This window comes from Schistocerca gregaria, chromosome 2 (assembly GCF_023897955.1).
Source record: "Schistocerca gregaria isolate iqSchGreg1 chromosome 2, iqSchGreg1.2, whole genome shotgun sequence".
NCBI lineage: Eukaryota > Metazoa > Arthropoda > Insecta > Orthoptera > Acrididae > Schistocerca > Schistocerca gregaria.
In genome coordinates, this window is record NC_064921.1 from 961,360,434 (window position 1) to 961,376,181 (window position 15,748).

The following is a 15,748-nucleotide window of genomic DNA, read 5'->3' on the forward strand; positions in this document are numbered from 1 at the left end:
CATGTGGTGATGGAGTTATGGATGTGTCGAAAGTGCGTTCGTGGGTGTGACAGTTTAAAGAAGAACATCGTGTGACAACAAACCGAAACAACCTTGGGCTCGCACAAGCCGGTCTGACAACATGATTGAGAAAGTGGAGAGAATTGTTTTGGGGGATTGCCGAATGACTTTTGAACAGATCACCTCCAGAGTTGGCATTTCTGTGGGTTCTGTGCACACAATCCTGCATGACAACCTGAAAATGCGAAAAGTGTCATCCAGGTGGGTGCCACGAATGCTGACGGATGACCACATGGCTGCCCGAGTGGCATGTTGCCAAGCAATGTTGACGCGCAACGACAGCATGAATGGGACTTTCTTTTCGTCGGTTGTGACAATGGATGAGACGTGGATGCCATTTTTCAATCCAGAAACAAAGCGCCAGTCAGCTCAATGGATGCACACAGATTCACTGCCACCAAAAAAATTTCGGGTAACCGCCAGTGTGAAAAAAATGATGGTGCCCATGTTCTGGGACAGCGAGGGTGTAATCCTTACCCATTGTGTTCCAAAGGGCACTACGGTAACAGGTGCATCCTACGAAAATGTTTTGAAGAACAAATTCCTTCCTGCACTGCAACAAAAACGTCAGGGAAAGGCTGCGTGTGTGCTGTTTCACCAAGACAACGCACCCCCACATCGAACTAACGTTACGCAACAGTTTCTTCGTGATAACAACTTTGAAGTGATTCCTCATGCTCCCTACTCACCTGGCCTGGCTCCTAGTGACTTCTGGCTTTTTCCAACAATGAAAGACACTCTCCGTGGCCGCACAGTCACCAGCCGTGCTGCTGTTGCCTCAGCGATTTTCCAGTGGTCAAAGCAGACTCCTAAAGAAGCCTTCGCTGCTGCCATGGAATCATGGCGTCAGCATTGTGAAAGATGTGTACATCTGCAGGGCGATTACGTCGAGAAGTAACGCCAGTTTCATCGATTTCGGGTGAGTAGTTAATTAGAAAAAAAATCGGAGGCCTTAGAACTTGAATGCACCTCGTACAGCCACCTAGCGAGTGGTCAGTCATTTCTGTACTCGCATCTGATATTGTTGGTTATCATCATTGCTTTATTGTGGACTATTGGATAACCACTTCACTTGGCCCTTGGTTTTGCTCTCTGGTCGCAATTGGGACTCTCTCTCTCTCTCTCTCTCTCTCTCTCTCTCTCTCTCTCTCTCTCTCTCTACTCTGGCTTGTTGACACTCTTGTGATGAAAGTTTCCACTTTGCATGACAATATTCACATAGGTTGCTTTGGTCTTGCCCTTGTCTGGGTCCTGTGCTCTGTCAGCTGTTTAGCTCAGCTACGATTTGGAGCCATGCTTCCTTCCACAGGTGGTCGTTCTGTCTTACAGCTTCTGGTCTTTCATTCCTGGGTTCTGATGTGTGCACTGATATCTGGCTATTTGTGGATATAGCACTTCTCTCCAACCCTCCTTCCCACTATCTACCTCCTGTCTCCACTTGTCCACACCATTTGATACAATTGATACGAACCCAATTGAGCTACAATGCTGATTCAATGAAATTAATTTGTGTGTGTGTGTGTGGGGGGGGGGGGGGGGGGGTCTGGCTGTGTGTGTGTGTGTGAGAGAGAGAGAGAGAGAGAGAGAGAGAGAGAGAGAGAGAGAGAGAAGTAAATGGCTTTGCCACTAGATCACACACGAGTTGTGTGGCACATTTTATTTGGAATATGATCTCAGTTTTATAGGATTATTGGATATCTTTAAAATGATTAAATTTATTTATGCTTTTCATTATGTGTAAAATTCCTTCAAGGAGGAAGCTTTTGTGTTTTCCTAAACCTGCCCTCTCCTCATCCATTAGCTATACAGTTCCTCCCATTTGCTAGCTGCATTGAACCTTATCTTCATAATTTCTCCTCCTCTTCTCTCAGTCTTAAAGCAACTGAGCAAATGACAGAATGATTTCTCTGTGAAGGCCATAGCTAGCTGCGGATCCAATCTGAAACTGTGCTTCCCCTGTAATGATCTTCATAAACTGGCACCTCCCACCCTCACCTCTTTTCCCTCTCTTGCCTCGGCCTCTCAGTTCCACCCCCACCCTCCCCCCACCTTTATCACAACATTTATATCTACTTCTTATCATGTGGAGGAGAGAGAGAGAGAGAGAGAGAGAGAGAGAGAGAGAGAGAGAGAGAGGGGGGGGGGGGGGAGCCTTCATCATCATCTTCATTTTCTCCAATCTTCACTTATCTTTGACTGTACCTCCAGAAGAATTGAATTTCAGTTTGTGACAGCCCAGTATTAGCGAATAATTGTACCTGTATGTTGCCTTGTTGTTATTCATTATGTTCAAAAGTAGCTTTCTGTTTGCTTTAGTTATGATCATTTTTCATGACTTTTGTCCTGACTGTCTTCAGGCTTCTGACTGTAATTGTCTGCTGTGTAATTGTGTCTCTCAAGTAGAACTTCATTCCATTTCATAAAAGAGAACATTAACTGCTAAAAGCTATCATAATATTAAAATTGTCACTTCTCTTATTAATTAAATAAATAGTACCATTGGTAATGTAAAATGATGTAAAATTCCATACTTCTATCAATTTATAGGTCTTCTCTGCACTGAGAATGTCTCATTAATGAAATAAAAGCTTCTGCTTGCCACTATTGTGTGTGTGTGTGTGTGTGTGTGTGTGTGTGTGTGTGTGTGTGTGTGTGTGTTTAAATGGTTACTTGTTGCTGAAAAATAATTTTGTATGTTTACAGGATATCAGCACAGAATAATGTTATTGTGATTGAATGCAATCAGTATATAGAAATGCTGGAAAGAAATATCTTGGCACCATATACATTCAAAAATGTGAGTCAAATACAAGAGCAAAGTACTGATACATTTTGATATGCATATATATTTTGTAAATCCAATAAAATGAAATCTTATTATTACAGGAGAAAAGGCAGTTCCTGTTTCTTCTCAATTATGCAAAAGTGAGTGATTGTTTACTGCAGATTTGTCAACTTCATCGTGCTTCAACCCTTCCAGCTGCTGAACAGAACAGTATGGTAAGTTAATTTTAGTTTGAAGTTGTGCACTTCATCTGCAGAATTGTAAATGTGTTTTGTATCACAAAGGGGACATACTCCAGAATCATATGTCGCATAAACATTTTTTTAATGGTCTTAGACAACCCAAAAATACAATTTGCCCATTATGAAGGAAGTTTTATACATAAAGTACTGTTGTTATAAAAGAATCCAAACTGAATGTCTCCTACAAACTTAATGGATTGTCACAAACATGTGTAATGCTTGTACTTCTTTTTATTTTACGTGTCTAGTTCCATAGGTCCAACTTAAGGAACAATTCTCCATGGTGACAGAACATGTCGGTACATGAAATTAATGTCAGAAAATAATAAATAAAATAAAATTTGCACATATCCTATGCAGACAACAGCTGCTGGGTATATATTAGTATAATCAACAGTGTAACACAGGAAGTACAAACATGTAAAATTGTCTACATTATCCTGTTGTCCCTTTTTGTAAAGCAATTTCACTATGAAGTAGTTTGTCATTGAAGAAAATGACTATTCCTAAAGCGAAAATTACAAATGTGGGTAATTTAAGGGCTTAACATCTGCAGCATAGTACTTTAGTGTCCTGGATATTACATATTGTCCATGAGAGTCCTTAGTGTTCAGCAATTTAATTGTTGACTCAGTCCCCCGCTTGTCAGTATCACAAAGGTTTTTTCAATCAGTAATCTTAGAAAGCCATTTTCTAAGAATGTTATATGAATTCCTGTGTAAACTAAGTTTTTATTTAATTCACCTGCTATATTCAGAATTTTTGTTAAATACTGTACATATATCTGACAGTGTGCAGTCTTGCTGTTTGCAATAACTATTTGTTTGACCAACCCCCTGTGTCAGCTGATGGCAGGAGATCCTCCACAAATGCAACACATCTTTGGACGACATATCAGAAAAGGGTGTAACAAGGTTCACAACAGCTAAATCTATCTCTAGACTCTGTTATTTCAACAAATCCAATTCCTCATCCTAAATTATTATTCACAAAATCAAACAATGGAAAATCCAGGGTGGAATGATGACAGTATTATGTAAAGGACGATTGCAACTCACTATATATCAAGATGTTTAGTCGCAGGCAGGCACAACAAAAAGACTGTTAAACAAGCCTTTTTCTAAAGTAGACAATACACACACTTCCAGCACCCAGGGGTCTTGCCACTCTTTGGCGGTTTTGTGCTTGGCTACCACAAGGCCCCAGCCTTTCCAGCACCTTTTTGTTTCCGTGCTGCATGTATATCCTCTTGCTATTCTTTATCCCCTCTCTTGGGGAACATCTGAGATGTTGCTGGAAATGTGTTCTGCATATTTAGTCTCTGATATCAGAACAGTCTCTCCATTGTCTTTTGTCCCTTCTTTCTTTTTTCATTCCCCTTCTCCTACCCTTCCTCCACTTTGGCGTTTGAGGTTCATCTTTTTCTCCCTGTGCACTCCTGAAGAACAGCCCAAGAATCTGACGTGCAACAGGTGATTGGGTAGTGTGTAATTCTCAGACTTGGGTTGACAGTTAAGATTTGCACGTACCCCATGGTAAAGACCAGAGCCAGGGAGGGGTGATTGCCTAGCTGCTACCATCCTTAATTACCGATTGTGTCTGTCAGGTTTTCGGTAGGTGTGACCTGAGGTACGAACACTCACATAAGGCAGGTGGACTCCTTTCTGAGGGGGGGGGGGGGGGGGGGGGCTTCCACTTGGAAGGAGTGTGCCATCGGAGACACTGGCAATCATCTCAGTCTATGTCTACTAAACACAAATGGAATGAGGCTAACAAATCAAAGGCCTTCCCAGCTGCACCATGGTTTCTTGTGGTTTCATGTACTGAAGACGATCAGTCACAGTCAGTCTATTTATTTTTCAGGAAGGAATTGATGCAGTTGCTGGCCCTGTGAAATTCTGCTCTCATTTACACAATGGCGCTTTGCTTTTGGAGACTACTACTGATTCTCAAGCACAAAAACTGCTTGCAGCTTCGCTCCTCCACATCTACCCTTTTCGTGCCGATGAGGTCCATCGGATGCTTAATTCTTCCCGTGGTGTTATTTACACTAGGCTGCTTGGAGGTCTGACTGAGATAGAAATCCAAATGTACCTCTAATCAGGGTGTCATTGCAGTCCATCGGGTGGTGAAAAAAGTACATGCATCCTTAGTGCCCACATGCATTCTTTTTCTCACTTGTGGTAGAGGATTCCTTCCATCAGAGATCAAAGTTATCACAGTATGACTGTACATTCCAAACCTGATGCGCTGCTACCAGTGTCATCATTACAATCACACTCGAGAATCCTGTCAACACCTGGCCAAATGTGTAACCTGTGGTAGGGATGCTCACAAGGGCAATTGTCCACCTCCTTCTCCTCACTGTATCAACTGCAAGGGAAACTATGCCCTCACCTCCCGAGAATCTCAATGAGCGGGCTGTCCAAGAGACCGGGTGAAGGAAAAAGTGCCTTACCCAATCACTTGCAAGTTGTTGACTAGTTGGAAACACTGCGGTCTACCATCTGGTACCTACAGTACTTACTGTTCTTGCTACATCTTGCTCCACGAAAGACATGGCCATGCAGACATGTGGCCTCAAATTTAGCATCACGGTTGTGAAATCACCCAGCGCCTTGGTAGTGTCCACGTTTCCTCCTCCAGTGGTGCAACAAGCCACCGAACTTATGCCTCATCGGATGAAGTCACCTGCTGCACAACCAGCAGACCAGAAAGGATAGAAGGAATACTCTTGCGAATACTTCCTATGTCTCCACAGCCAAAAAACATCTGAGTCATCCTCTGGCAACTGGAAAGGTTCCAAGAAATCAAACAAAAAGTCTTTTCCTTTGCTGACTTGGAGATCCTCTTCGATGTTGTAACCACATGATAACCTCGCTTGGCTGACCTCCATGTCACAGATGCACACCACCAACCGTTTTTGTGCCCTGTGCTCCACAGAATGAAAGAGGGAGAATGCCGATGTCTCTGTTGACCTCGTGCAGCAGGCTCCTCCTGCCCCCGTGCCTCGTAACAGTGAGTCTTCAAAGACTGGCACTCAGCAGCCGCTGAGGTGACACCTCTCCATTTTTTCCTCATCATGGCTCTCCTCCAGTAGAATGTTCATGGCCTTCGATCCAACAAAGAAGACTTATGGCTGCTCTTAGAATTTGGAGCATCCTCTTGTACTCTGCCTCCAGGAAACAAAATTGTGTCCTCAGCCGCTTTGAGTTCTCGCATTTCTTCCCGGTCCACTTTGACCTTCACCCCAAGGATGGCATTTCGTCTCAAGGGGGAGGGGTCATGCTGCTTATCAAGGATGATGATCATAGTCAGCCCATCTCCCTGACTACCCGGCTCAAAGCTATTGCGGTCCACATTTTCGTTCCTCACTTGATCTTTTGTCTTTATACCATTTACATCCCTCCGTCATCTGGTGTCACCCTGGCAGACTTTCTCCAGCTTATTGGGCAACTGCCTCACCCATTTCTGCTGCTCAGTGACTTCAATGTGCACCATCCCCTGTGGGGCTCTCCCAGAATCTATCAGCGAGGTGCCATCTTGGCTGACATTCTCAGTCACCTTAACACAGGAGCAACCATGTTCCTTTCAGACTCCACTCTCACCTATTCCCATTCAGACCTCTCCTTTTTCACTGCCCAGCTTGCCCATCATCTCGAGTGGTCCGTTCTCTCTGACACACACTCGAGGGACCATTTCCCATGTGCCATCCGATTGCTTACTCTTACCCCACCTATGTGCACACCCAAATGGCAGCTTTGTAAGGCTAACTGGAGGCTTAACTCCTCCCTTGTGACCTTTGACAACAACATTTTGTCAGCTGTGATGACCATGTAGAATATCTTAAAAACGTTATGCTTACTACTGCAGAACATTCCATTCCTCCCGCTTCTTCTTTACCTTGCCATGTTCTGGTCCCTTGGTGGACTGATACATGCCATGATGCCATTCATGCACGGCGACGTGCTTTCCATATTTTTAACCGTCATACTACGATGACAAACTGCATTCATTATAAATGGTTGCATGCATAGTGTTATCGTGCTCCTCGGAATAACAAAAAAGCTAGCTGGATTTCATTTACTAGTTCTTTTAACAGTTCTCTTCTGTCATATGGGCCAACGTCTGACTGCTCTCTGGGACCAAGGTCCATTCCCCAATTTCCGGCCTGACATACACGATGTCATAGTGGACCCTGTTGCTATCTCCAACACCTTGGGCCCCCATTTTGCAGAGATTTTGAGCTCCTCCTCCTATCACCCTGACTTCCTCCATCGGAAATGAGTGAAGAAAGCTTGAGAGATACCCCTCTCTTCTCAGAATCATCAGTACTGCTGTGCCGCCTTTAGTATGAGGGAGCTAGGTCATGCTCTCACTTCATCCTTATCCTCCACCCCAGGACCAGATGATGTTCACATTCAGATGTTGCAGCACCTTCCTCTTATGAGCAAGCACTTTCTCCTTCATATGTACAACCGCATCTGGGCAAAGGGCACATCTCCCAGATGCTGGTGTGAAGCCACTGTCATACCCATTCCTATGCCTGGTAAGACAGACACCTTCCTTTTATCTACCACCCCATTTCTCTCACCAGCTGTTTTTGCAAGGTGATAGAATGCACAATTCATGCAGAGTGGCATATTGGCTCCAATCTGTCAATTTACCCACTGCACAGTGCGGATTTAGAGTGTGCTGATCTGCAGTTGACCATCTCGTCACCTTATCAATCCATGTCATGAATGGTTTCTTGGAGAAATCCCTATGACATCTGTTGGAGGACTGGTATCGTCTGTACTCTCTATGTGTGGAGCTTCCATTGCTGCATGCCCCGTTTCCTTCAGGATCTTTTAAAAGTCCAAGTTTTCAAGGTACTTGCGAGTTCTGCCTTGTCAGACATCTTTATCCAGGAAAACGGTGTCCCTCGGAGTTCTATCGTGAGTGTTGTCCTCTTTGCTATCATCATTGACTCTATAATGGCCTGTCTCTCACTTGGCATCTCCAGGTCCCTTTTTATTGATATTTTTGCCATCTGTTGCAGTTCTCTACAGACCTGTCTCATTGAGTGGCGTCTTCAGCGATGCCTTGGTCATCTGTACTGTTGGAGCAGCGACAATGGCTTTCATTTGTCCACTGACAAAATTGTTTGTATTAATTTCTGGCCACACAGTTGGTTTCTTCCACTGTCTTTACATCTTGGGCCTATTGCTCTTCCATTCATTGAAACTATGACATTCCTGGGGCTCATGCTCAATAGAAAACTTTCTTGGTCCTCCCAAGTGTCTTACGCAGCGGCCCGCTGTACGCGGCCTTCAGTGTCCTACGTGTCCTGAGTCATACTTCCTCCATTTGTACTGGTCCCTTATCCATTCAAAACTACACTAAGGTGTTTTGTTTATGCATCTGCATATCCATCCTTCTTATGCCGTCTCAGTACTATCCATCATGGCATCTGTTGTCCAATGGTACATTTTACACTAGCCTGGTTGAGAGTCTGTACGCAGAAGCTACCAAACTACCAGTGTCCTACCGCCGTGACTTTCCCCTCAGCAGATATGCATGCTGTTTGTCTGCTGCGCATGGCCACACATCCTATACCTTCCTTGATGACTCCTATCATCGCCAGTAAGGGACACATCCCTCTTCTCTGTTACCTCCTGGAGTTCGCTTTCAGCTCGTGCTCTGGCGGCTTAATTTCATGCTACCTGCCCCTTCCCTGTTTGCTGTCTTCAGTTTTATTACCTTCACAAGGAACTTTGTGACAGTACCTTTGTGCACACTGATGGCTCTCCGACTTAACTCTGATATCAGGTGTGCCTTCGTCATTGGCACCAATGTTTTTCAGTATCAGCTTCCGGAACACTGCTCACTATTTATTATAGAGCTCTTGGCCCTGTATCAGGCCACGGAGTACATCTGGTGACACAGGCTTTTTCAATTGCGTCATCTACTCAAACTCTTTCAGTGCCCTACAAAGCCTATGTGTACTGTAAACCATTCATCCCTTAGTGCAACTGGTCCTGGAAAGCTGTCACTTGCTCACTCTTGATGGAGCCACTGTATTGTTTATATGGGTTTCTGGTCATGTCGGCCTGATAGGAAACAAGGATGTTAATGCTGCTGCCAAGGCTGCAGTTCTGTACCTTAGCCCACTACTTCTTACACTCCCTCTGATGATCTCTATGTTGCTGTCTGTCAACAGGTGGTGTCACTTTGGCATCATTGGCATCACCGCTGGCCCTCCCTTCATGGGAATGAGCTCTGGGTTATTATGCCTCTCCCAAGAGCTTGGACAACCTCCTCTTGGCCCTCTTGCCATGAGGAGATCGTTTTAGCTATGTTACACATCGGGCATTGTTTTTAGCATCACCATTTGTTAAGTTGTGATCCCCCACCATTTTGTGCTCACTGTCCTCAACCTTTAACAGTCCACCATATCCTGATGGAATGCCCTTTTTTGAACCACTTAGTGTCTCATTTGTGTTTACCATCTGAGTTACCGGCCATTTTAGCGTGCCGTCGACCACGTTTTACTTTTTATCTGTCTCAGTAATATGGCGGTCCAGGACCTCTGCTTCTCTATGGCATATTTTATAGACCTTTCTCCATGTACCTGCTTTTAGCTATCTTCTCTTCCATTGATTGGGATTAACATGTAATCATTTTTAACTCTTCTCTTTGTATTCGTGTTCTACAGTTTTGACATGGGTGCATGTGATGCTAGTTGTTTTTGTGGCTTAAAACAAAACAGACCAAATCCCACACATTCACACAAGCACAACTCTCACACACATGACCACAATGAAGATACCATAGCTATTTGGATATCACGCTGCATGGGTCGGTGCACTGGTTGCAACTCCTGACACTCTCTGTAGGAGGTGACACTGATTACAGGCATCACTCCATATTTCACTAGACTTCCATTACACATCTCGTCATAGACAGTGAGAGGCAGATACATCCCACTCCAGCATGGCAGGCAGTGATAGCCAATGTATGGCTGGCTTCTGCCCAAGCAAAGATATACACACATCATCGCTATGTGGTGCTGACATCAGCCCGCCAGCAATCCTGGACCTCTTCAGTTGGCCAGGCCCTGATATTAGTCCTTTTTGTGTTGTAACTGTGTTCCACAGCAGAGCATTTGCACCTTGGTGACTCAGGCCCAGCTCGTGTCTACCGTAGCGATGAGTGAAAACTGCCGTGCTCGGGACATGACCGTCTGCCCTCTGGCAGGAGTTTGACAGAGGCAGGTCAGCAGCACTGAGTCCCACAAGGTAAACTTAATGTGGGAGGTGGTCATCCACACGCAGTCCAGAACCCACTGCTGCAGCTGGTGGAGCCCAGTTGTTTCTCACCTAGTCTAGTGTAGTGGCCTCAAAATTCACAGCTATTTATAAGGCTCTTGGGTGCATTTATTGCACTGTTACCCTGCTCCCGGTCACATTGCTCATAACACCATTCTTGCCCTGGTGTGGTGACACTGTCCTGCTTGCTCTGGTTCTTACCACTGCTCGGTGCAGATTTCATCAAACAAAAACTTTGTGTTCTGCGCTGTGGCAGGTCTTGTCACAGGGGAAGCCTCCTCAGAGAGGTCCACTGCATGAGCAACTAGAACGTTGATTTCAGTGGTGGCTTCCCGTTGCTTTCCACTGATGATGATGAAATGATAAAGAGAACAACACAACACACAGTCCCTGAGCAGAGAAAATCTCTGACCCAGCCGGGAATCGAACCCAGGCCCCTTGGCGTGACAGACAGCCACACTGACCACTCAGCTGTCAGGGTGGACTCATCAAACAGCAGAGATATAAAATAACACACTTGTATTAAATTGCAATATAACTATACTCTGCCACTGTCTAGCACGAGTGAACGTTTTAGCTGGTAGCAGTTGAAAACGTGATGACATAGTTACGAACAGTACTGACATGTACCAATATATATTGGGCAGAACTAGGGAATAAATTGACACTGCTTTGGGGACAGATTTTAGCACCTGTTGTTTATATTACATCTTGTGGTTTTGTTTTGATTATAAGAAATTATGTTTTAAAAAAATTAAATTTCATAACAGTATTTTGTAAAAATGAAGTAACATTGAAAGTTTTATCACAAGTCTTCAAATTTCAGAACTTGTCTTTTTTTAAAAACTGAACATGACCTGCAACCTTATTTATTTGCCTGTCATTACTCAACAGCTTAACTATACAATAAGTTGCTACTTTTACTGTTTCAGCACTTTCATTTTGTTGTTGTTGGTGTTCTCTTTGTTGAAGTTGTTAGCAGTAGTAGAAGTGACGGATGATGATGATGATGCTGATGATACTGCTCTGTTATTACCTAACTTTTGCATCAGTCTATTTACTACTTGTAACCCAACTTATCAGATGACAACTGAGTAACCCTGAACCTTATATACTTCCCATCCTGCCTTCTTCTTTCTTTGATTGTTGTCTACATTTACATCAACAACAATGCCTCAAACTGACAGGAGAAAATATAATATCCTGTTCAGTTGTTTTCAGGTCATAGAATTTGAAACCTGGGACCTAGGGAAAGCAGGAAAAGGTGTGTATAGGGCTTAATCAGTTACCGTTGGTTGCACAGTAAACACATACACTTTATTTAAGGGAATATTTTTTTAAAAACAAACATTAAAGAAATAGACTGTAAGGCAAGTTACACTGACGGCTGAAGGCCCTATTACGAAAGAATTCAAAATTATTTGTCGGCTGAAGGCCACAAGCAATACTTCAGAGCAATTAATGGCTGAAGGCCTGAATTACAAATGAGGAAGACAATTACATTTTAAAAATACAAGAATAATTTTTAAAACAATCATTAAAAAATTGACTGTAACCCAAGCTATACTGACGGTTGAAGTTATTATTAAGAAAGAATTCAATTATTTGTCAGCTGAAGGCCACAAGTAATAGGAATAATTTAAACAAAATATTACTTTTAAACAATTGACACAATCAGACCAAATAAAGAAGGGAGTGTTCCACAGACAGTGCTCCAAGGATCGACATGAGAAAAGTCCCTACAGCTGCGTTAGCGGTGAACAGGCAGCCAAAAGCTATGCTCACTTAACAGGATGACAACTCAAACTAGGAACAGCTTAAACACCAGCCAGCATACTCGCAAAACCCACATAAGGTGCGATAACCAATACCATGATGGAATAACAGTTAACCTTGTCAAATGACAAAGATTTAATTACACAAGTTGGTTCCACCAAATCCTAGTATGCAGACAGGGTTAAGACCAAACTGCCTATTCAAAATCTGAGTAGATGCACATGGAACTGCAAAAGACAATTCCACAACAACTCAATGGTAAAACAGTCAATATACAGCAACAAGACGAATTGCACGTGGACATGAATGCTAAGAACACAGAAACGGTTAAAAGGCTAGATACACGTTGGTCACTGAGACAACGGACTGAATGATCAACCATCAGCCATTGCCAATGAAGTCAGGCAAGGAAAATATTGGAGTGTAAAACCACCAACTGAAGCTTGATGGCATGAGGTCACTTCGACGGAAGGACACACACACACACACACACACACACACACACACACACACACACAAGTGAAAGTTGCTCTACTCGAATATAACGATCCATTCAACTTAAACTTGCTGAATCCGGACCTCGACATGGTCATGCACTCTTGCAACCACATCCTTCCATCAGGCAGTGCATATATTGCCAGCTCATTCAGCGAGTACTGGCGTTGTCGGGCCTCACAGCTGCTCCATCCCAACTGAACTGCCGACACATGACAACCTCGAAATACTAGAGGTTGCTCCAAAGATAGTACCACAGTCCTCACTATCGATAAACACCGCTGCTGCCACTCATGGACAGACAAAGCATGCAAACATAGTGGCGCCAGTGAACGCACTAAGAATATGAGAGCTCGTAATCCAAATACACAATGCCAACCTGTCAACAGCACAAACACGAGCCAGAGCACGGCTCAGAATTACTGTAAAAATTTCTTATTTTTGGGAAGCAGTGCTTCATTTCCCTGAAGTTCCCAATGACAAAATATTTATTCTGTTTCAAATAATTGTTCATACTGATGTCTGTTTAAAATTAGCAAATAATTTCAGAAAATGCTATCTGTCTCTCACATAATGTGGACTTTACATGAATGATTTATGCAAGTGGCATGTCACTAATTACACTAATTGTAGCATATTTAATTAATGGAATGTCATTTTATTTTGCAGATAGCAACTATTGTATATTCACGGCAGTCACGTGTCAGTTTTGATACTTTATGGCTGGAAGATCTGTATGAAAAAGTGATTATGGAAATTCAAGGAAGCAAGATAACACCACTTGTAGTGAATCCTGGAAGGATACTGTTGACATCGCAGAGGCTGTATTTTCAACCCTACAATAATATTGAACCTGTAGGTTATCTTTTTACACATGTTAATGTTCTTCACTTTATTGTTATTGATAATGTCAGACATTGTTATTGATACAGTCGTGCGCGCGCGCTCATACACACACACACACACACACACACACACACACACACACACAGAGTACATCAAGCTCCATGTTAATTATTTTTATATGTTGCAGTACCCTGTACTGAAGATTCAGTTGAAGGATATAAAGAGGCTGATTAAAAGAAGATTTCTGTTGAGGCAGGTGGTAAGTGTACATTTATTGTTTATGATAAATTAGTAGATTTCCTAATATTAGTCAAGGTAATACTCAGATCCTACTCGTACTTCAGTGCTGTTTAGATATATTCATATATATTTTTGCTACAGTAAGCAGGGCAGATTGCACACACACACACACACACACACACACACACACACACACACACACACACACAGTCTTCCTCCCCCTCAGTGTTGCATACAAACACTTGCTACGATAGTGTATGTGCATCATGGGGTAACTACACTCATGCTCATAAATTAAGGATAATTGCAGAACATGGTGCCACACAACGTGGCACTACTCAAAACTGGCACTAACAGCATAGGCACATAGGAAACACACACGGCACAGGTCTGTAAGTCCATGATATTGGTGATAAGTTGAGAAAACCATCCTGAAACACATGTGCTACAAAATGCCACTGTTTCCTGCGCATTTACCCCTACATAATATGGGATATGGTCACCATGCACACGTACACAAGCCCACAATGGTTTGGTGTACTCTGGTTCAGGTGATCGAGCAGTTGCTGGGGTATAGCCTCCCATTCTTGGACCAGTGCCTGTCAGAGCTCCTGAAGTGCTGTAGGGGTTTGAAGACGTGCAGTGGTATGTCGACCGAGAGCACCCCAGACACTCGATGGGGTTTAGGTCTGGAGAACAGATAGGCCACTCAATTCGCCTGATATCTTCTGTTTCAAGGTACTCCTCCATGATGGCAGCTTGGTGGGGCCATGCGTTATCATCTATCAGGAGGAAGGGGGGACCCACTGCACCCCTGAAAAGGTAGACATACTGGTGCAAAATGACATCCTGATACTCCTGACCTGTTAGAGTTCCTCTGTCAAAGACATGCAAGGGTGTACGTGCACCCCACACCCCACGACCTTCATACACGTCTCTTTCTAGGACATTAAGGGATTGGTATCTGGTTCCTGGTTCATGCCAGATGAAAACCCAGCGAGAATCACTGTTCAGACTATACCTGGATTCGTCCGTGAATGTAACCTGGGACCACTGTTCCAGTGACCATATACTGTGTTCTTGACACCAGGCTTTACGGGCTCTCCTGTGTCCAGGGGTCAGTGGAATGCACCTTGCAGGTCTCTGGGCGAATAAACCGTGTCTGTTCAGTCATCTGTAGACTGTGTGTCTGGAGACAACTATTCCAGTGGCTGTGGTAGGGTCCCGAGCAAAGCTATCTGCAGTAGTCCATGGCTGTCTGCGGGCACTGATGGTGATATATCGGTCTTCTTGTCATATTTTAACCTGTGGACGTCCCGTATTGTAGTGCCTGGACATGTTTCCTGCCTGCTGGAATCGTTGCCATAATCTTGAGGTCACACTTTGTTGCACATGGAGGGCCCGTGCTATGACATGCTGTGTTTGACCAGCCTCCAGTTGCCCTAGTATTCTGTCCCTCATAACGTCATCAATATGTGTTCTTTGAGCCATTTTCAACACACAGTTACCATTAGCACACCTGAAAACATCTGCACACTTACTCGCTGCACCGTATTCTGACATGCACCAACACACCTCTGCGTATGTGGACTGCTGCCAGCACCACCGTGCAATGACCGCAGGTCAAACGCCTTGCATGGTGATACCCCAAGCTGATTTAAACCTGCAAACTGCCCACCAGAGCATTACTTCACCATGTATCAGCATAATCCTTAATTTATGAGCATGAGAGTGTATGTTTTTCATATCTGCCCTCTAACGAATCCTTAGACAAAGAGGCTCTTGCAGATCAGTTCATGCATCATCTGGGCATCTTGACAGCATGCTGGGTTGCATTGGTCACATTACTTACACAGTCGACTGTGTGAAATTTAAAACCATCCTGGTGTATAGATTGTTACATGAAATTTTGTGCGAACTGTAAGAGATCAATAACTTCCTGATATGATGTTTTGATGTAGTGTGTTCTGGTCATCTTCAAGTGTATACTGGCT

The 15,748-nt window shown here is 43.7% G+C and overlaps 1 protein-coding gene across 1 annotated transcript in view; it reads left to right on the top strand.

The window, feature by feature from the left end:
- LOC126335440 (protein FAN-like) overlaps nucleotides 1-15,748 on the top strand; it is a 185,014-nt gene that overhangs the window by 31,735 nt on the left and 137,531 nt on the right. Inside the window, exons 3-6 of the mRNA XM_049998722.1 lie at nucleotides 2,764-2,857; nucleotides 2,947-3,060; nucleotides 13,338-13,523; nucleotides 13,702-13,773. Of these exons, the coding sequence (XP_049854679.1) occupies nucleotides 2,764-2,857; nucleotides 2,947-3,060; nucleotides 13,338-13,523; nucleotides 13,702-13,773 (466 nt within the window). The remainder of the gene's footprint in view (nucleotides 1-2,763; nucleotides 2,858-2,946; nucleotides 3,061-13,337; nucleotides 13,524-13,701; nucleotides 13,774-15,748) is intronic.